Source organism: Lemur catta, chromosome 5, assembly GCF_020740605.2.
Source record: "Lemur catta isolate mLemCat1 chromosome 5, mLemCat1.pri, whole genome shotgun sequence".
Lineage (NCBI taxonomy): Eukaryota > Metazoa > Chordata > Mammalia > Primates > Lemuridae > Lemur > Lemur catta.
Genome location: NC_059132.1, coordinates 48,986,183 through 49,008,880, shown reverse-complemented (window position 1 = coordinate 49,008,880; position 22,698 = coordinate 48,986,183). Strand labels below are relative to the sequence as shown.

The following is a 22,698-nucleotide window of genomic DNA, read 5'->3' as shown; positions in this document are numbered from 1 at the left end:
ACAGGGTTTGTGCATATACCTTGTAGCATCAGATATTGAGAGTCTTCTAAAATAACAGATTATAAGATTTAATGTTAGTGTAAGAAAATCTGGTCATAAAATATACAGTAGGAGGTGGGAGGATGGCTTGAGGCCAGGAGTTTGAGACCAGTGAGACCTGTCCCTACAAAAAATAAAAAATTTAGTCAGGCATGGTAGCACATGCCTGTAGTCCTAGCTACTTGGGAGGCTAAAGCAGGAAGATTGCTTGAGCTCAGGAGTTCGAGATTATAGTGAGCTATGATCATGCCACTGCACTCTAGCCTGGGCCATAGAACAACAGACCCTGTCCCTTAAAAAAAAAAAAAAAAAAAAATACATAGCAGGGTAAGTAATTTTGTGGTAGAAAAAAAGCTTAGCTCATAATCTTTATAGTTTCTTCCTTAGAGGTGACTGTATGTTCCATAAGGGCAGGGAACCTGGCTTTCCATTTCAGGTTCTACAAAACATTAATCAAAGAACTATTTTATGCTAGGCAAAATACAAAGCATTTTTGTATAATTTATCTTAAATTGAGATAAGAAAAATAGTTTTTAAAAAATGTATTATTTAGTATATGTATTTTTAAAGTTAAAGAAATTGTTAATTTTAAAAAGGAAAACTTACCTTGGTTTCCTGGCTCTCTCTTTAGGCCTTCTAATTAAATCTTCCAAGTGTTTATTTCTCTCTTCCAAGCTGAAGAAAGAAACAATTGGATTTTATGACTAAAATTGACTTTTCTAGACTAAATTCTTTTAGATTCATTGGAGGATTTGAGTACATAAATTCAAATGGTAATCTAGTTATGTATACATCATCTATCCATCTCACCATATAGAAATTTGGGATCCTTTCCTAGCAACTAAAATTATTTGATTAGTTTTTCCCATTATAGGTTCCAGTGGTGAAGAAAGGAAGTAGATAGTATTATAGTAAATATATAAGTAACATTTAGATATTCTTCTATTTGTTCACACTGGGGTGGGTAGACAACTGATCCCTCTGTGTGAGGAAACCCAACATGATCCTGGGGGTAACATGTTAAAATCAACCCCCCTGAGCTGGGAACTGCTTTAACATGGGAAAATGTATGATAGTGTTACAGGATGGTCACAGCATTCAGGCAACCTACTAGAGATTTACTTGTGGTCTATTTCTATGGCTTTTTAGCAAGAGAGATACTAGTGTTTCATTATTGCCCCTAGCAGGACAAATTCAATTAAGATACTCTCCTCCCCAAACCCGTTTCCCATCCAGAGAGGTTGTGTGAGTTTTCTGTGGCTGCTGCAACAAATTACCACAAATTTTGTGGCTTAAAACAGCACACATTATTGTCTGTTGGAGGTCAGAAGTCTAAAATCCGTTTCACTGAGCTGAAATCAGGAAGTCCTCAGGGATGTGCTGCTTCCAGAGGCTCTGAGGGGAATCCTGTGCCTTGTCTCGCTCAGCTTTGGAGGCATCCTCATTCCTTGGGGGACGCACGGCTCCACATCACATCGCTTTTTCTCCCCCTGATTCCATTGTCATATTGCCTCTTCCACTTCTGTCATCAAATTTCTCTCTGCTTCACCCTCTCATAGAGACACTTGTGTTTGCTTTCAGGGCTGACTCACATCATCCAAAATAATCTCCCCAACCCAAGATCCATGTAATCACATCTACAAAACTCTTCCATATAAGGTAACATTCACAGGTTCTAGGGGTTAGGACTTAGATATTTTGGGGGGATATTCCTCAGCCCAGTGTAGAGGATAAACAGAACCTTAGAGGAGATGAAATTCTATTGCAGAGGTCTAAACTCAAACACCTATGGAAGGGTCAGGCAGGTTTGTGAAATGAGTGAAGCCAGCTGAATGGTGATTCAGACAAACCAAAGAGCACACACCGTTAGGCCTCCCCTAAAGGAAGAAGTTGCTCCCTCAGCTCTAGCCACATGGTTCCACGTGGGAACACTGGCAATGATGTCAGATCTTGTTTTTAAAGAGATTTTTATAGGAAAATTTCCCTTTTAAATTTTGACAATTAATTTTAAAATATTTTAAACATTATATGGACAAAACAAAACACATATGCCTCAGGAAATAACTTGTAGGTTGTCATTTTGAAACCTGCACACCTTTTGGTCCAGAGATATCAGGCTTTGTCTGCAAAGGGTAAAGAGGAGAAGCTGCCAAACCCAGGAAGAGAATATTGAACAGACCCTCGGAATACCAAAAGTCTGAGTCTATCATGCTTTATTATCAGAGAAATAGCTTGGAAGAAATCTTTTGTATTTCTAGAGTTGAAAATAATGGGCCCAACTCTTGGGGGAGGGAGGAAATCCAAAGAAAGAAAAAGCTTTTCTAAGCGTGCAACAAAGTAACAGTGGAATATAGTCACGCATTGCTTCTGCGTTCAGAGCTGAGCACAAAAAGCTACAACCGAAGTCCAGGCAAATGGAGCCCTTGGTTATTGTGGAGGAAGCGATGTCCTCCTCGGAGAGCACGAGAGGCCTGTGCTGACAGGTAGGCACACGAAGCAGCACCACTGAGTGGGGTATAAAGAGCGGTTTTAATTGGCGCTAATGATGACGAGCAACTTTTCTTTTTTTTTTTCTCTTTTGAGAGAAATTAAATGTTCCAATTTATTCCATCTTCATGATTATAGATATTACTGGGCAGGGTGGATAAACAAGGCAAATAAAGCAAAGGCCTTTTGTCCCCATTTAACCAAATGCAGCATTTTGGCATTTTTATGATATGCAGGTTGACTTAATTCATTGACTCGGGTTGAAAGCCGGCAGCAGTAAATCTTTGCAATTTAGGTTCTTCCTCCATAGCTACTCCAAGTATCTTAATTCCTGAACTACACTGTGAGCTCTGAAATGGTGTTCACTGCAACATTCTTGAAGCGTTCACATTTTAATCTGATGCCTCTCATTAAGGTAGGGAACTATCCATTAAAAGTTGTCTTCCTCTTTGCTACTCCAGGCCACCAGCCATCTTAACCATTAGTTACTATAATATACAAAAATAATACTGTGCTCCCAAGCATTGACTGAAACTGTTGTGCCCAGATCCCTTTTTACAGCCTTAGTTCCCTGAGAGAAAAAAAGAGGTCCTAAGCAATTGCTTTCATCAACAATGACCCCAGTACAGTGTACATAACGTCCTTTGCAGCAAAAATCAAGAGGTCAGGCAATCTTGATCATCCTGACTAGTTTATCACTGTCTACATACAAGGTATATTTAAAGCTGATCCAAGACTAAATATTGCAACCGTAAGCCCAAGAAATTATTCAATTTTAGCACATTGAGTTCCTGCCAGATGCCAGAGCAAGTGAAAAATCATCTCAAAGCAAAGAGTTCATCACCTTTGAAAAGTGAGAGGAAAACATCAAGGAGGAAGAAATAAAACTCCTCTCTCCTAAATTCCTTATCAGATCTGATGGCTATCTTCACAGCCTTAGTTGATAAAATCCGGAGTCCTCAATTTCCTAATTTGAGGAATCGTTTTCAAGGTGACCGTCAAAGTCAAGAAGAGTTTTCAGGCTTTTCTTTGCCATGGCCCATGAACTCCAGTCCTTCAATAGGAATCTCTTTCTCCTTTATTACTTTCTAACACATTACTGGTAATGCTTGAAGAGGTCGGTGCATGGATTCTCAGAGCTGTCCCCCCTGAGAAACTTCTTGGCAAACCAGCGATTGAAGCACTGGTCGTACTCGCACTTCATGTCTGCGCAAGCGTCCCCTACGCTGTTCATGGCGACCGCAGTGGCAGCAGCGGCAACGCTGTTGAGTATCTTTTCACGTGTTTATTTGCCTCCCATATATCTCTTGCTGATGTATCTGTTCAAATCATTGCCACTTTTTATTGGGTTGTTTTCTTACTATTGAGTTTTGAGAGTTCATTATATCGGGATAGAAGTTCTTTACTGGATACACGATTTGCAAAAATACGTCCTTTCAGACTGTGACTTGTCTTTTCATTTATTACCACTGTCCTCAGAAGAGCAGTTTTGAACTCTCACAAAGTCAAATTTATCAAAATTTTCTCTTATGGCTCATGCTTTTTGTGACATGTCTAAGAAATTGTTGCCTAACCCAAGGTCACAGAAATTTTCTCATACGTTTTCTTCTAGAAGTGTTATACTTTTAGCCTTTATATTTAGGTCTATTATCCATTTTGAGTTTATTTTGTATATGGTGCAGGGTATATTTCAGTACCATTTGCTGAAAACACCAGCCTTGTTGCGCTTCATTGCCTTTATACCTTTGTCAAAAATCACTTGTCCATATATGTGTGGGCCTATGTCTGCACTCTTTAGTCTATTCCATTGATCTTTTTCTATTTTTGTACCAGTGCTTCCTGTTTTGATTATCGTAGCTTTATGAAAAGTCAAAATCAGGGTTTCCCTCCCATTTTGTCCTTCTTAATCAGAGTTCTTTGGAATATCTGTAGGAGTTTAGTATCAGCTTGTCCATTTCTAAACAAGACAAAACATCAAAAAAACGCAAACCTGCTGGGATTCTGATAGGATTGCACTAAGTCTATAAATGAACTTGTGGAAAATCTTAACAATATTGAGTCTTTAGACCCATGAAAAAGGAATACCTCTCCATTTATTTAACTCTACTTTCTCTTAACTGTGTTTTGTACTTTTCAGTGTAAAAGTATTTTACGTATTTTTGTCAAATTTACCCTGATGTGGTTCATATTTTTGATGCTATCAGAAATTTTTTAAAATTTAATTTCTGACTGTCCACTGCTAATGTATAGAAGTACAACTGACTTCTGTACATTTATGCGACCTTGCTAATCTAAATTAAATGGTCCTAGTAGCTTTTTTGTAGATTCCATCAGATTTTCTACATAGATGATCAAGTTGTCTGTGAATAAATTCACTTTTGCTTCTTCATGTCCAATCTGGATGTGTTTTATTCCTTTTCCTTGACTGACTGCACTGGACAGAACTTCCAGTACAATGCAAACAGAAGTCTTATTCCTGATCTTGAGAAAGCATTCAGTCTTTCAACACTAAGTATAATGTTAGTAGGCTTTTTGTAGGTTCTCTTTATTGTTATTGTGGAAGTTCTCTTCTGTTCCTAGTTTGTTTAGGTTTTTTTCTATCAAGAATGATGCTGGATTTTGTCAAATGCTTTTTCTGTCTATTGAAATTATCACATGCTTTTTCCTTTATAGTTTTTTAAATATACTAACATTGATGGACACAATTGTTATTAGAGATAAAGCTGACCCTTTCTTGCCACATAAGGCAACATTCACAGATTCTAGGGATTAAGACATGGATCAGCCATTTATCTTTACCTACCCCTTTTCCTTATCCCAATGCTTTTTCACTAAAAAAGAAAAAGAATCAAAGAAATATAATGGTATTGTAACTACAAGTACAGCAGTATTAATGCTATTTTAATTTGCTATATATTTAAAAGCAGCTATTTTCTGGGGGTTACAAGTTTTTGAGGTAAACAAATATTCACCTTATTCTCTGTGATCAAGGTAATAAATACATGGATTTTTAATAGCATGTTCAAGGCAATCAAATATTTTGATCACCCTGTACTTAAACTATAATGAAACTTAGAAAGAAAGGTGGGTTTTTTGTTTTGTTTTTTTGCACTCTGAAATTTTCTGTGAATTTTGATTTGGTTTTTCATGGAAAAGCATTTACAGAGATTTCACGTGGGTAGAAACCATAGTTGCTGTGAAAGGGCAGTGAGCTGTCATCTGGGAATTCAGTGTTGTCTATAGGAGATAAGGCACTGGAGGTATTCTTCTAGGACTCTGCTGGTATTCTGTGGATGATGAATAGCAAATAAGTTAATGTGGAGGATATTGATGAATGACTTCAAAAACTATAGAATATGATCAGGGATCACATGATGCATAGGCAATGCACTAGAAGACAACCTTGCATAACAAGGTAGTGAGACTGGATAGGATGGGAGGATAGGGCAGGAAATGAACTGGAATATTTTTATGAGAGGCTCCACCTCTCACCAGGATGCTGTCAGAGTTGAGATAAATAGAACAAGTCTCAGACTTCACAGGCAGGTGTTCCAGAATCAGGAATGTATGGAGAAGGGACTCCCACCTGAAACAGACGTGGCCATAGGTGTTAGAGAGAAAGTGGTATTTGGAAAAGAGAGATGTAAGACCACCTGAATCTCTCTAGCCTTGTGGAAAAGCTACCTAATTCAGAGTTGGAAGACAAAGAATGCACCTCTAAGGAAATGGCATTTGAGCAGAGTTTGAAGGATAACATGAAGTAACTGGGGTGATGATCACCTGAGCATTCCAGGTGAAACAATATATGCTAAAACCCAGGGGCAAAAGGAAATGTGGTATATTTGAGAAACTATAATATCTCCATTGTTAAAAGCAAGTCAAAGAATGGTAACATGAGATTGGAGAGACAAGCAAGAGCTTGATCATGAAGAAACTTGAAGGCCATGTTAAGGATTTTTTTTTTTTTTTTTTGAGATAGGGTCTTGCTCTGTCACCCAGGCTAGAGTGCAGTGGTGTCAACATAGCTCACTGCAACCTCAAGCGATCCTGCCTCAGTCTCCCAAGTAGCTGAGACTATAGGTCCACACCACCACGCCTAGCTAATTTTTTTATTTTTTGTGGAGATGGGGTCTTACTACTCCCCAAGCTGGTCTCAAACTCCTGGACTCAAGTGATCTTCCCACCTTGGCTTCCTAAAATGCTAGGATTACAGGCATTGCCCCTCTGACAACTCTTTCAATAAAGCTTATAGAATTCAGATGCTGTGTCTCTTCTTGAACACAAATTGGATCAATCATTCAACTGAAATACATATTTAAACTTTTTTTTTCATTTTAAAAATAACGAGTAAAGCAATATTGCCAAAATGAGTTTGGTATTGTTTTAAAATATTAATTTATTTTTTATTTTGATATCAATATTTTTGGAGTCCATGATTATTAAGCATTGGCTGAATTTTCTTGGCTATGAGCTGAGGAGGGGTCTAATTTTACATCTCTTGAGTATACAGTGTCCTCTTCCCTGTTCAAATTTAAAATTTTCCTGCATTAGTCTGAAAAAATGGGAAAATTATTTTACCATTTGTTCTGCTTAGAAACAATAGTGAAAACCAAAGGCAAACTTCCCAAAACATAAATGCCTGCACTTTTAATTATCTTGTTATCTTAGTCCTATAGAAAGCTCATACTTTGGGAGGCACTTTCTAAGTAAGATAAGACCATTTGTTTAAGCTCTAGGGATAGCCAGCACTTATGCATAAACTGAGGATATGACAGAGGAAGAAGCTTGTTAGAAGTGAGTATCACAAATCAGTGGATAACTATGCAGAATTTAAGAACACTAATTTTGGAGTATTTCAAGCTGTACCTCATCCATAAGAGCATTTATCTGTATTTGATATTTGTATTGATATGTTTAATTTGGTATGCATTCAATAACGTTTCGTGAATAAATTCTAAGTACTGCAAGCTTATTTTACTTGAATACTATGATAACATACTCTAAAATTTTTGGATCTTTCTTACTAATTCCTTCATCACCCATCAAAATCAAAGGGAGCTCTGAGAAAGGAAGATGAAAATTTGGTTGCTTAACTCTGTTTGAGTAGTCCAGACATCAAGCAGATTAGCTATATTAATGAAGAATGGTCTTAATTTATAAAACTGTACATTTTTCCTCTTTCCAGAGTCTTACGAAATGAACTTAGAAGCCAGAGAGTGAAATAAAATGTTAGTAAATATTCACAAAATTAAAGATAAATTTGTTTTTTCAACTTACTGTGCAATCTGGGAGCGGGATATCTCAAGGCTTTGGTCAGCATATTCAATAATTTCTTCATATGATGTAATCTTGAAAAAATAAGCAAAGTCAGTTATTCTTTGATAAATTCTAGGATTTTTTTAAGATTTTTTTTTCCTTTTTATTTTTTTATTTTATTTTTTTTTGGAGACAGAGTCTCGCTCTGTTGCCCGGGCTAGAGTGAGTGCCGTGGCATTAGCCTGGCTCACAGCAACCTCAGACTCCTGGGCTTAAGCGATCCTATTGCCTCAGCCTCCCGAGTAGCTGGGACTACAGGCATGAGCCACCATGCCCGGCTAATTTTTTGTATATATATTTTTAGTTGGCCAGATAATTTCTTTCTATCTTTAGTAGAGACGGGGTCTCACTCTTGCTCAGGCTGGTCTCGAATTCCTGACCTTGAGCAATCCACCCGTCTCGGCCTCCCAGAGCTAGGATTACAGGCATGAGCCACCGCGCCCGGCCTTTTTTTCCTTTTTAAAATCACTAGAAGTTTAAGTTCAATTATTTGACTCCTATCAATGACAGTTTTACAACAGGGAAAACACCCTCCCTATATTTTGGGATCAGGAATATAAATAAAAATAGAATTATAACATGCCTATTCACCACAGAAAAAGTGTCAAAAGATGGCCAACTGTAGTAAGTTGAGTATAATCTAGTTGTCTTCCACACAAATAGTATATGTATCAACTAAGGGTTATAGTCCTTTTGGTTAAAAGTTAAGGCAGTTTTAAAAGGTAAACTAGGACACTAACTTGGCAAGATTTAGTGTTACCCTGAAAGTGAAATAGCAATACTAAGACTTTAAATTGCCTACAGCAGAATGGACAGATACACACAATGCTCCTTCCTAGCTTCTAGATAAAAGGCTAGTGGGGGTATTTTATAATGCCATTAGAAAGTAAAAAGGGTCAATATAAATGTGCTACATCATCACACAGACCTTTTTTAGCTCTAATATTTTATTATTCTAATATTCTATTATTTTAATATTTGTCATAGTTTCTAAAAGGCACAAATATTTCCATAAGAAAATATGTATCTTATTTATTAAGTTGCCTAAATGTCTTTGATACTTGTCATTTTCTTCAACAAGTCTGTTGCAGTGGTCTTCTTTCAACTCTAGAAGACTTCCCAATTTTGAGATCTATTGGAGAAATATCAGTAAAAATAATAACCTGGAAATAGTCATGAAAGCTATATATGGAGGCTAAGAACAGATAAGAACAATGAGTTATACTATATTCCAATATTCTCTTAAATTGAGTTCTACCACAGGTGAATCATGAGAATGCTATGAACCAGATCCAGATTAGATTCCACTTAGAACAGAAAAGTGCAATTATAATGTGGGTTTACCTTTTCTCTTATTTTATATTATGAAACTGCTTTGTAAACAGCTAAACACCTATTCATGCATGCGAATATTTACCAGCCCCAAATCTTCACTACCTTCTTTCTATATATGACCAATGCGTAGACATATTTGATTCTATCTGAAGTAAAGCATCAATGTTATGCTTCATTATGTATTTTCAGGTTTGAGAAATATTCTCCCCTGCATAAATGACTGCAAGTTTGTAAAAATATTTAGCTTAATCTGTTTCATGTCCTGACACCTATGGTCCAATTTTTACTTGCAAGAAAATCATTAAAAATTTAAAATCATATTTCTATAAATGACATCTATGACTACTTATCAGGATATAGTATTTTTTTAATTTCAGCATTTTACAGGAGTACAAATGTTTAGGTTACATATATTGCCTTTGCCCTGCCCGAGTCAGAACTTCAATCGTGTCTATCCCCCAGATGGTGTACACCATACCCATTAGGTGTGTATATACCCATCCTCTCTGCTCCACTCTCACCTGCCCAACCCCAATCAATGTTACTACTATATGTGCACATAAGTGTTGATCAGTTAATACCAATTTGATGATGAGTACATGTGGTGCTTGTTTTTCCATTCTTGGGATACTTCACTTAGTAGAATGGGCGCCAGCTCTATCCAGGATAATAAAAGAGGTGCTATATCAACATTGTTTTTTGTGGCTGAGTAGAACTCCATGGTACACATATACCACATTTTATTAATCCACTCATATATTGATGGGCACCTGGGTTCTTTCCACATCTTTACAATTGTGAACTGTGCTGCTATAAATATTCTAGTGCAGATGTCTTTTTTATATAATGTCTTTTTTTTCCTTTGGGTAGATGCCCAGTAATGGGATTGCTGGATCCAATGGTAGTTCTACTTTTAGCTCTTTGAGATATCTCCATACTACTTTCCATAGAGGTTGTATCAGTTTGCAGTCCCACCAGCAGTGTATGGGTGTTCCTATCTCTCCGCATCCATGCCAGCATTTGTTGTTTTGGGACTTTTTGATAAAAGTCATTCTCACTGGAGTTAAATGATATCACATTGTGGTTTTGATTTGCATTTCCCTGATGAATAGAGATGTTGATCATTTTATCATATGTTTTTTGGCCATTAGTCTGCCTTCTTAAAGGCAGAAACTGAAAAGTTTCATTCATGTCCTTTGCCCACTTTTTAATAGGGTTGTTTGATTTTTTTCTTGCTGATTTTCCTGAGTTCTATATAGATTCTAGTTATCAGCCCTTTATCAGATGTGTAGCATGCAAATATTTTCTCCCATTCTGTAGGTTGTCTGTTTGCTCTCATGATAGTTTCCTTGGATATGCAGAAGCTTTTTAATTTGATCAGGTCCCATTTATTTATTTTTGTTGTTGCTGTGATTGCCTTTGGGATCTTGTTCATAAATTCTTTGCCTAGGCCAATGTCTATAAGAGTTTTTCCAACATTTTCCTCTAGGATTCTTATAGTTTCCTGCCTTAGGTTTAAGTCTGTTATCTACCATGAGTTGATTTTTGTGAGAGGTGACAGGTGAGGATCCTGTTTCAGATTTCTATGTGTGGCTATCCTACTTTCCCAGAACCATTAATTGAATAGGGATTCTTTTCCCCAGTGTATGTTTTTGTCTGCTTTGTCAAAGATTAGATGGCTATATGAGGATGGTTTTATATCTGGGTTCTCGGTTCTGTTCCATTGGTCTGTATCTCTGTTCTTGTGCCAGTATCATGCTGTTTTAGTTACTATAGCCTTGTAGTATAGCTTGAAGTCTGGTAAACTGATGCCTCCCAATTTGTTCTTTTTTCTTAAGATTGCTTTGGCTATACAAGGTCTTCTCTGGTTCCATACGAAGCATAGAATTATTTTTTCTAGATATGTGAAAAATTATGTTAGTATTTTAATAGGGATTATATCAAATGTGTAGATCACTTTGTGTAGTATAGGCATTTTAACATGTTTATTCTGCTGACCCATGAGCATGGTCTGGTTTTTCACTTGTTTATGTCCTCTGTTATTTCCTTCCTCAGTGTTTCGTAGTTCTCCCTGCTGAGGTTTTTCACCTCCTTACTTAAATACATTCCTAGGTATTTTATTTTCTTTGTTGCTATTGTGAAGGGTATTGAGTCTTTGATTTGGTTCTCAGTTTGACTGTCGTAGGCCTATAGAAATACTATCGATTTGTGTACATTGATTTCGTAACCTGAGACTTTGCTGAGTTTGTTTATCAATTCCAGTAGTCTCAGGGAATAATCTTTGGGTTTTCTAGATATAAGATCATATCATCAGCAAAGAGTGATAGTTTGACCTCTTCTGCCCCCATTTTGATGCCCTTGAATTGCTTCTCTTGTCTGATTGCTCTGCCTGGGACTTCAAGCACTATGTTGAATAGAAGTGGTGATAGAGGGCAAACTTGTCTGGTTCCAATTCTAAGCAGGAATGCTTTCAGTTTTTCCCCATTCAGTAATGATGTTGGCTGTGGGTTTGTCATGTATGGTTTTTATCATTGTTAGGTAGGTCTCATCTATTCCTATTTTGTTTAACGTTCTTATCATAAAAGGGTGCTGAATGTTGTTGAATGCTTTTTCTGCATCTATTGAGAGGATCATGTGGTCTTTATTTTTACTTCTATTTATGTGTTGAATTACATTTATAGATTTGTGTATGTTAAACCATCCCTGCATCTCTGTGATGAAGCCCACTTGGTTGTGATGGGTTTTTGTTTTTTTTTTTTTTTTTTTTTTTGAGGCAGAGCCTTACTCTGTCACCCTGGCTAGAGTGCCGTGGTGTCAGCCTAGCTCACAGCAACCTCAAACTCCTGGGATCAAGCAATCCTACTGCCTCAGCCTCCCAAGTAGCCGGGACTACAGGCATGTGCCACCATGCCTGGCTAATTTTTTCTATATATTTTTTAGTTGTCCAGCTAATTTCTTTCTATTTTTTTAGTAGAGATGGGGTCTCACTCTTGCACAGGCTGGTCTCGAACTCCTGAGCTCAAACGATCTGCCCACCTTGGCCTCCCAAGTGCTAGGATTACAGATGTGAGCCACCACACCCGGCCTATTTTTTTTGATAATCACCTGAATTTGGTTTGCTAGGATTTTACTGAGAATTTTTCATCTATATTCATAACGGATATTAGTCTGTAGTTTTCTTTTTTTGGTGCATCCTTTCCTGTTTTGGTATCAGAGTGATATTGGCTTCATAAAACATGTTGGGGAGGATTCCTTCCTTCTCGATATTATAAAATAATTTCTGCAGGATAGGCACCAGCTTTTTGTAGGTCTGGTAAAATTCAGCTCCAGGACTTTTTTTTTAAGAAGGTTTTATATTGCTGCTTCAATTTCGGTACTTGATATTGGTATGTTCATGAATTCTATTTCTTCCTGATTGAGCCTAGGGAGGCTCTGTGTTTCTAATAATTTGTCCATTTCCTTCACATTATCAAGTTTATGTGCATAGAGGTTTTTAGAGTACTCATAGATGATATTTTGTATTTCCATGGTATCAGTTGTAATTTCTCCTTTTTCATTCCTGATTGAGCTTATTAGAGTCCTTTCTTTTCTGCTTCTCATTAATCTAGCAAAAGGTGTGTCAATTTTGTTTATTTTTTCAAAGAACCAACTTTTTGTTTTATTAATCTTCCATGTAGGTTTTTTATTATCGATTTCCTTTACTTCTGCTCTGATCTTTGCTTTTTTTTTTTTCTTCTGCCGGGTTTGGGGTTGGTTTGCTCATCCTTTTCCAGTTCTTTGAGATAATTCATTAGATTGTTGATTTGTGATCTTTCTGTCTTTTGGATGTAGGCATTTAAGGATATAAATTTTCCTCTCAGGACTGCTTTAGCTGTGTCCCACAGATTTTGATAACTTGTGTCTCCTTTATCATTTAGTTCAAAGAATCTTTTGATTTCCATCTTGATTTCCTCCTTAACACAATAATTGTTCAGCAGAAGGTTGTTTAGTTTCCATGACTTTGTGTAGAGATGAGAGTTTCTGTTGGAGTTGATTTCTAATTTTATTCCACTATGATCTGAGAAGATGCATGGTATAATTTCTATTTTTCTAAATTTGTTGAGACATGCTTTGTGGCCTAGAACATCATCAATCTTAGAGAACGTCCCATGAGCTGATGAGAAAAACATATATTCAGTGGCTTTTCAGGAGAACATTCTGTAAACGTCAGTCAGGCCCATTTGTTGTAGGGTTCTGTTTAAGTCCATTGTATCTTTGTTTATTTTCTGTTTCGAGGATCTGCCCTATTCTGTCAGAGAGGCATTGAAGTCCCTGGCTATTATGGTGGTGCTGTTTTATCATTTTGTTTAGATCAAGTAGGATTTGCTTTATGAATCTGGGTGCACCTGAGTTAGGTGCATAAATATTTAGAATTGTTAGGTCTTCTTGTTGAATTGTACCCTTCACCATTATATAGTGATCATCTTTGTCTTTCATTACTTTTGCTGGTTTGAAGACTAAGTTATCTGAAATCAGAACTGCCACGCCAGCTTTCTTTTGGCTACCATTTGCATGGAATATCGTTTTCTATCCCTTCACCTTGAGTCTGAATGCATCCTTGTGGGTTAGATGTGTTTCCTGAAGATAGTAGATACTTGGCTGTGTATATTTTTCTATTGGGCCAGCCTATGTCTTTTTAGTGGGCAGTTCAAGCCATTCACATTTATAGAAAGAATTGATAAGTGGGGCAGATTTCCGTTTGTCCTGTTGAGGTGAACTTTATTGGTTTGTTTCCTCTCTTGAGCCATTGTGGTATCTGGCCTTAGACCTTTAGCTTTTGTATGATTTTACACTGGTGTTTATTGTGCTGATTCACATGTAACGTTGTTCTTAGTACTTCCTAGAGGGCTGGTCTTATCTTAATGAATTCCTTCAGTCTTTGCTTGTCTGAGAAGGTCTTTATTTCTCCTTCAGATAAGACACTTAGTTTTACAGGATATGATTCTAGGCTGGACATTATTCTGTTTGAGAAGAGTGAGAATGGAGCCCCAGTCTCTTCTCGGTTGTAAAGTCTTAGCTGAGAAGTCTGATGGGTTTTCCTTTGTAGGTTATCTGCTGCTTTCACCTTACAGCTCATAGGAGGGCCTCTTTTGTGTTTATTTTGGCCAGTTTGATGACTATGTGTCATGGTGTCTTCCTGTTTGCAATGAATCTCCCAGGAGTCCTTTGAGCTTCTTGTACCTGGATATCTAGATTTCTAGTGAGGTCAGGGAAATTATCCTCCATTGTATCCTCTAATATTTTATCCAACCCTAGTGTATTTTCTTCTTCACCCTCAGGGATGCCTATAATTCTGTTAGACCTCTTCACATAATCCTAAATTTCTTGTGTGCTTTGCTCTTTTCTTTTATTTCTCTGCTCTATCTCTGTGACCGACTTGTTTAATTGAAAGGTGTTATCTTCAATCCCTGAGATTCTTTCTTCTGTTTGATCTACCCTATGCTTGAGGCTTTCCACTGTGTTCTGTAATTCCTTGAATAAATTCATTTCCAGAAGTTCTGTTTGATTTTTCTTCAATATTTCAATTTCTTTAGTGAATTTTTCTTCCAAGTCTTGAATGTTTTTTTTTGTTTGTTTGTTTGTTTTTGGTTTCTTTAGTTCCCCTAGCAGTTACTTTAATTGTCAAGTCAATTATAGAAGAAAAACTACAGAAACTTTCCCATTAAATAACAATGTTAAAAATGACTTTTAATCTTCTGATGTTTTAAATATACTTATGTGTCTGTAGCAAAGAATTTAATGAAAGCAATGGTAAGGTAAATTTGCTGCAGAAATAGCAACTTTCCATTTCTTTCCCTCTTATATAAATAAATTAATGGGAACAATATCAAATCAGTAGTCCTACTTCCCTGATTACCTACATTATTTAAGGTAGGTAGTACAGATATTATTATCTCAATTTAACAGATGGAAACAAAATGAAAAGAATTTTTTTTAAAGATTTCTGAAAAGATATATCTGTAAGTGTGAAAATGCTAGAATCCATATTTCTCAACCATTTCACAGGGCTTTTTCCATTCCATTCCATTGCATCTCCTCACTATATCCTGGAGGGTGGAGTTCCACTTTTACCTTCACATACTTCATGACATTTCACTGAAGCAATGTGGAATTCCTTTCCACTTCCTGTTTTTCATTATAGATTTCATGGCACATTTTGAACCTCTTTAATGGCTTTCAAGATCAAAGTAATACCCCTTTTAAGTCCATAGATTGAATTTTTTTACTTATTAACCTCAGAATAAAGAAAGAATAGCAAAATATTTCTTATACGATAATATGTATTTTAGAGATTAAAAATAGCTCTATAAAAGGTAGTTTTTCAGATTACCATGAAACGGAAGGAAAAAAATTTCAGTTTCTGCTAAAAAGCATTAAGTTTTAACTGCTTTAAGGGTATAACTGATATATGATAAACAGCAGATATTTAAAGTGTACAGTTATAAGATTTGACATATGTATATCTTTCTGAAACCATCACCACAATCAAGATAATGAACATTTCCATTACCCACCACCATCAAAGTTTCCTCTTGTCACTTGGTAATACCTCTCTTCTGCCTACCTGCCTTTCCTGACTCCCACACACTCTGCCAGTCACAGGCAACTACTGATCTACTTTTTGTCATTGTAGATTGCTTTGTATATTCTAGAATTTTATATAATGGAACCAACAGTATTTACTCCTTTTTGTCTAGTTCTTTTCACTCAGCATAATCATTTTGAGATTCTTCTATGTTGCATGTATATCAACAGTTCATCCCTTTATTATTGAGTAATATTTCACTGTATGGATATGCCATAATTTGTTTATCCATCCTCCTGCAGACAGACATTTGGGTTGCTTTCAGTTTCGGGCTTTTTTTTTTTTTTTTTTTTGAGACAGAGTCTCGCTCTGTTGCCCAGGCTTGAGTGAGTGCTGTGGTGTCAGCCTCGCTCACAGCAACCTTGAACTCCTGGGCTCAAGAAATCCTCCTGCCTCAGCCTCCCGAGTAGCTGGGACTACAGGCATGAGCCACCATGCCTGGCTAATTTTTTTTTCTATATATATTGTTAGCTGTCCAAATCATTTCTTTCTGTTTTTTTAGTAGAGACGGGGTCTCGCTCTTGCTCAGGCTGGTCTTGAACTCTTGACCTTGAGCAATCCACCTGCCTCGGCCTCCCATAGTGCTGGGATTACAGGTGTGAGCCACTGCGCCTGGCCTCAGGCTATGTTAAATAAAGCTACAAAGATCTCATATGTCTTTATATGAACACATCCATTTTGCTTGGGTAAATACTAAGAAGTAGAATGATGGAAGGTGTACGTTTAACTTTTTAAGAAACTGCCAAAATGTTTTCCAAACTGGTTGTACCGTTTTACATGTCCACCGACAGTGTATGAGAGTTGCAGTTGCTCCACATGCTCCTCTCCAACCCCTAGCATAATCAGTCTTTTTTATTTCAGACATTATAATAGGTGGGCAGTGGTATTCACTGTTGTTTTAATTTGCATCTTAATGATGCTGAGTATCTTACCATGTGATTGTCTGCCATCCCTGTATCTTTTTTTTTTAATTTTTTTATGAATATATAATGGTTGTACGTATTTATGGGGTGCACATGATATTTTGATACACGCATACAATGTGTAATGATCAGAGTAATTTGGATCTCTATCACTTCCCAGGTACCTTCTTGGTGAAGTATCTGTTCAAATCTTTTTGCCCATTTTAAAAATTGGATTGCTTTTTTATTGAGTTTTGAGAGTTTTTTATATATTCTAGATGCAAGTTCTTTAACAGATCTGTGATTTGCAAATATTTCCTCCCAGTTTGTGGCTTGCCTTTTCATTAAAAGCTCAATTTGTAAAAGTTAAAAAAAATTCAAAATAGAAAAGTTTTGGAAGGCACAGTCTATTAAAGTAAATCACTAAAAATACCTCTAAAACATTTATATAAAATCATGCCAAAAGTACGTTATTAAATGCAAAATAATATTTATGTAATAATTTATAGGGTGGTGAAAAGATTTTTCTTTTGTAAAGGAAGATACTACTAGATGATCTTGAACATAGGTGGTCAACTGTATCAATGAAAGCTGTCTTCTCTTAATGTGGTGTCTTTTCCTTGATGACTCAGAGGTGCTATACTGTTTCAGATCTGGATGCTAGGAAAACAGAACCCACTCAACGTTTTCACAAAAAGAAAGCAGAATTAAATAAAGAAAGAGAAAGTACAGATTAGTAAAGCAAATTGATATGCACTTGACCTCATACAGCAGCAGATACAGACCACTGTGAGTCAAATAGCTGATAGGTTAGGTGAGAATCAACATTCCAGAGCTTTGCTTTGCCCTGGACACTCCCACCCACCAGACAGTTCCAGAGGCAAGCCTTCTTCAGCTGGCTGTCTTCTACCTGGAACTGGATGTCTGGATCCATAGATACTGTGCCTGGTGCCACTGCACTCCCATCCCAAACTCCTACTTGGTACATGATTCTATTCTATTCCATTCTATTCTATTCTATTCTATTCTATTCTATTCTATTCTATTCTATTCTATTCATTTTTGAGCTAGAGTGCAGTGGCATAATCATACCTCACTGCAACCTCAACTCCTGGGCTCAAGCAATCCTCCTGCCTCAGCCTCCCAAGTCTCTAGGATTACAGGTGTGAGCCATATGCCCAGCTTCTATTACAATTCTTATTCTTTGAAAATATAATGCATGTGTTAAAATCTATGTTATATAAGAACTGTTAACATCTGCATGTAGCAAAATCTGCAGGTAAGACTTTCCCACAGATATGATTAGTAAAGCAAGATATTGAAAAATATTCCATCTCATAGACGTACAAATTAAAATAGTTTTATAATTTGTTTAGAAAAGTTTAAAGTGATAATATTTAATTCTGTCAAGGTTTGGTGAAATAGTACCACTGACACACTGATATCTGCAAGGTAAAGATAAACTCTTTTGAAAATTTACTTGATTTGTACATAAAGATCTATAGGCATATTTATACCTTTAAAAGCAGTAATTCCACTCCTGTAATTTATTCTAAGGAAATAACCTACAAAGGAAAAATGTCTCTAGATAAAAGTAGAAAAGAACCTAAATACCCAACAAGGGGAATGGTTAAAAAAAATTATTGTATGTCTACTCTCTGGAATATTATGCAACCATTAAGAATTATATATAGTCTACAAGGATTATACAGTAATGAGTAAAAATGTGTGATATATTAATAAAAAATAAAACTTAAGAGTATATGTATACTTTGATTTCAGTTCTGTAACAGCATGTGGACAAAGATCGGATGTGTCTGAAATGTTCCAGTATGCAGCTGTGATTTATTCACATATTAAAATATCACAAAGGAGTGAAAATGTGTAAATTAGAACTATAACTATTACAAGGAAGAATCTTGCAATTACAAAGTTGACCAAAATAAAACGTTACAAAAAGATATATAAGTTACTATAGCATTTACATAAAGAGAAAGACATGTAAAACAATATTATACATTGTTTAAAGATATGTATGTATGCAGTATATGAAGTAATGCATGGTAAAGGTAAATGCCAAATTCAGGATAACAGTTACCACTGGAGGGGTAGGGGAAGAATGCAATTGGAGAGGGGATATAGGGGCCTTCAACTATATTCATGTTTTCTTTCTTTTCTTTTTTTTTTTTTTTTTTTTGAGAAGAGAGTCTCACTCTGTTGCCCAGGCTAGAGTGCCATGGCGTCAGCCTAGCTCACAGCAACCTCAAACTCCTGGGCTCAAGCGATCCTACTGCCTCAGCCTCCTGAGTAGCTGGGACTACAGGCATGCGCCACCATGCCCAGCTGATTTTTTTTCTATATATATTTTTAGCTGTCCAATCATTTCTTTCTATTTTTAGTAGAGATGGGGTCTTGCTCTTGCTCAGGCTGGTCTCGAACTGCTGACCTTGAGCGATCCTCCTGCCTCAGCCTCCCAGAGTGTTAGGATTACAGGTGTGAGCCACAGCGCCCGGCCCATGTTTTATTTCTTAACCTGAGTGGTAGGTACATGTGTGCTTGTTATATTATTTTTTGTACCATTTCATTCAAAATATTTAAAATAAATATTTCTTAAAGTAGCATCACAGCCCGTCCATACGTGGAGATAAGATATAAGATCTAACAAGACTCCCCACCCCAGGCACTTGAAGGCGGGGAGTGGGTGCAGAGGTAAGCTCTCCCACCTCCTCAGCACCTCCTTTCCTGTGTGGCCTGCACATGTGTGCCAGAGCACATGGTGCACGTGCAGACCCACAGAAGTTGTGGTGGGCCTCACCAATCACCCTGTTGTAGACGCCAAGGGCAAAGCCAAATCAGACAGAGGGCTGTTGGTGTTGGATAAGGTCCACTCAGTCAAGCTGGGACTGCTCAGTCATGAAGCCCTCCAGAGAAAAATGTCCTGGGTTGGGTCTCCTCTGTAGTCCCCTCTGTATTCTGGATTTGTGGACATGGTTATAAGTTAATAATACTATTAACTGCCTCAATCCATTACAAGGCACTGAAATCCAAATCACCAAATAAATTTGAGGTCAACACATTTTGTTTTAGTTTTTTGTCGCTGCTAGAACAGATTGCCACAAATTTAGTGGCTTAGCACAACACAAAGTTACTATCTTATAGTTCTGTAGGTTAAAAGTCTGGTACAGGTCTCATTGGACTAAAGTCAAAGTATCCACAGGGCTGGCTGTGTTCCTTTCTAGAGGCTTTAGGGGAAACTTTTCCAGCTTCTAAAGGCTGCCCACATTCCTTAGCATAGGTCCTCTTCCTTCATCTTCAAAGTCAGCAAATGTTGTAGCTCTGAATATTCCTCAGTAGTAAAATCTTCCTCTGACATGGTTCTTCCTGCTTTTAAGGACTTGTGTGGTTAGACTGGACTCACCCTGATAATTCACTATAATCTACCTCCATATCTCAAGGTCCTTGATTTAATCACATCTGCAAAGTTTCTTTTGTCACAGCTGCCTATATTCCTTACTTTATTAAGGGATATAAAGTCCCTTCTGCCATGTCCTGGAAACTAGGGTGTGGACATCTTTGGGGTGCCATTGTCCCGCTACCACACACCTGTAAGAGGATCACTGAGGCTCCATGACTTGAAGTGTAAGTGGCCTGCCTGGATGGCAAAGCCAGGGCATTCAAGACGCTGTCCCAAAAAACAAAATGAAACAAAAAAATTAAACAAGAATGTACAGAGCAGGTAAAGAACAACATGCAGACCTGAAGACAAGACCTATACTACAATGCCATGTATTTTTGGTAATAAACTTCCTGGTAGCTAAAACAAAATAAAAGTCTGGTCAGCTACATGGTTGTCATTATTCATGTGATGAAAAGATACCTGTTTCTAAAGAGAAGCTTATCCTAGTAGGCCTGAGGCCTCAAAGGAAGTTCTCATCCAAGTGGCACTAAGTGAAAAAACAATCTCTCTGGAGCAAATAAAATGTTTCCTAAGATTGTTAAGGGCATAACACAAAAGCACAACTCAGTAAAAGCAATTCTGTGAGGGCCAAGATAGTATGTTCCAAGAAGCAGCTTTCAGATAATAAACATGACTCAAGTTGTATCTCTATTAAGTAATGAAATGAATTTATGACTAATATAAAAGATAAAATGGAATAGAACAAAATAGAATTTAAAAACCCAATGTTGCAGCTGTGTGTGTGCATGTGCATATTTGATCAAGATGTAAAGTGTATTTTTTTATTGAGGATTACTACTAGAGGAAAAAAAGAACTGCACAGATAATCCTTCAGAAATACAAGAGCTCTTAAATAATCTTTTGACCACTCTTAGTTGGTCAGCAAATAGATTGATATGATACATTCTGATGAGGGTCTGTCATACAAATATTGTTTCTTGTACTTGCTTTAGAATAGGACTCAGAGAAAACAGAACCAGGAAGGTAAGGAATAGGGTCAGAGTATCAGAAGGACTAGTATAAAATTCCCAGGATGCTTGAGAGGATGAGAAAACAGGTGGTAAGGTTGACATCTTCCTGTGGAAACTGAGGAACTAAGAGTCTGCCTGGCCAGACAGTCCTTCCACCTGTGTGATCCAAGTTCTAGTGACCCTACACTCTTCCTCAAGAGGTCAGTCAGCTGCAAAGAGGCCCCCACACTGTAAAGTATAATCAAGGTAACACTGTGGCAAATCAAGGAACTGATAGGTATTTTTCATAGTTCAGGTGGACTATGAGATACCAGGTCTTGATGGTTTTCTTTGGTTTACTTAGAAAATTTTTGCTAGAGCAGTAATTTCCTACTTTGCCTAACATCTGTTCTTTTCCTATTCTTGTGACTATGGAAGATGAATATGAAAATGAAAAGAATTTGCTACTTTCTAAGTATTTTCTTTTTTTTTAAACACACTTCTAATTTTAAAGGCTACCAAAACAATAAATCAGGTAAATGTTTTATGTAACATATGAATTGCCTTACTGAGGCAGCACATTCTAGGATAGCATTTGGTTTTGAAATTTTAACTAATATGTAATACTGGTTAGAGAATATCTTATTTTTATAAAAAGATTGTTACTGTACCGAAGTTGGGACCTGGGAGGAACTTACTGTAAGCCCAACTTGAACCGTGAACATCCATACTGTTAACTGGACTCTTGCCTTGTTCTCTCTGACCAAATTCCTCAATTTGGTAGACCTTATCAAGGTCTTCTAGGACTAGGAGACATTTTGCACTTGACAGTTAAATATCCAGGGTGCTAGAGCCAGTCAGAAGGCAAAGCTTCAGTCAAGGACCCTGTCTCAGGATGAGGAGGGCAGGAGGTTAATGTAGCAGACACAGGATCGCTACATGAAGAAGAACCAATGACAGGGGTCAGAAGAACCCCAAGAGAAGCACACAACAATGCCCTGGGACAGGGGTGAGCCATCACATTGAATTCCAGCAGACCAAGTCCTCCAGGCCCAGAGCTCCTTAGAGAATGAAGAGTGAGCCTTCTGGACCACGCTCTGCATTTCAAAAAAAAAAGAACAAAAAAATCCCCTTTTTATTTTGGAAAATTTCACACATACAGAAGTAGATTGAATAATATAATGAACCTTCATGTATACATCACTTAACTTCAACAATTATCAACATCTTTCCATTATTGTTTTATCTCTCTCCAACCCTACTCTGCCACCTTTTTGTTTTCCTGGAGTATTTTAAAGCAAACCTTGTCATCATATTAATTTATTCATAAATACTTTTCAATATGTATCACTGATAAAGGGTTTTAAAAACACAATGATACCACTATCACATCTATTCAAATTAACAATATTTCTTAATATTATGTAATAGGCAGACTGAGTTCAATTTTCCACTATTATCTCACAAATATATTTTCATAGATGTTTTGTTGGGTTTCACACACTGCCTTTGGGTCGTTTGCCCTTTAAGTCTCTAGTCTCTTTTAGTCTATAACAGTTATTCCCGTCTCCCTCTTTTCTCATGTCA

The 22,698-nt window shown here is 37.0% G+C and overlaps 2 protein-coding genes across 3 annotated transcripts in view; both read right to left on the bottom strand.

Annotated features, from left to right (window-relative positions):
• CAGE1 (cancer antigen 1) overlaps positions 1 to 22,698 on the bottom strand; it is a 61,557-nt gene that overhangs the window by 12,539 nt on the left and 26,320 nt on the right. For both annotated transcript variants that reach the window (XM_045551726.1, XM_045551725.1), the window contains exons 10-11: positions 7,804 to 7,874; positions 646 to 714 (exon numbers count right to left, since the gene is read on the bottom strand). In XM_045551726.1, the coding sequence (XP_045407682.1) occupies positions 646 to 714; positions 7,804 to 7,874 (140 nt within the window). The remainder of the gene's footprint in view (positions 1 to 645; positions 715 to 7,803; positions 7,875 to 22,698) is intronic.
• On the bottom strand, positions 3,531 to 3,799 carry LOC123638249 (TP53-regulated inhibitor of apoptosis 1-like). The gene is given in 2 exon segments (XM_045551728.1): positions 3,531 to 3,610; positions 3,613 to 3,799. Coding segments are annotated over 2 exon segments (228 nt in total). The 5' UTR covers positions 3,761 to 3,799.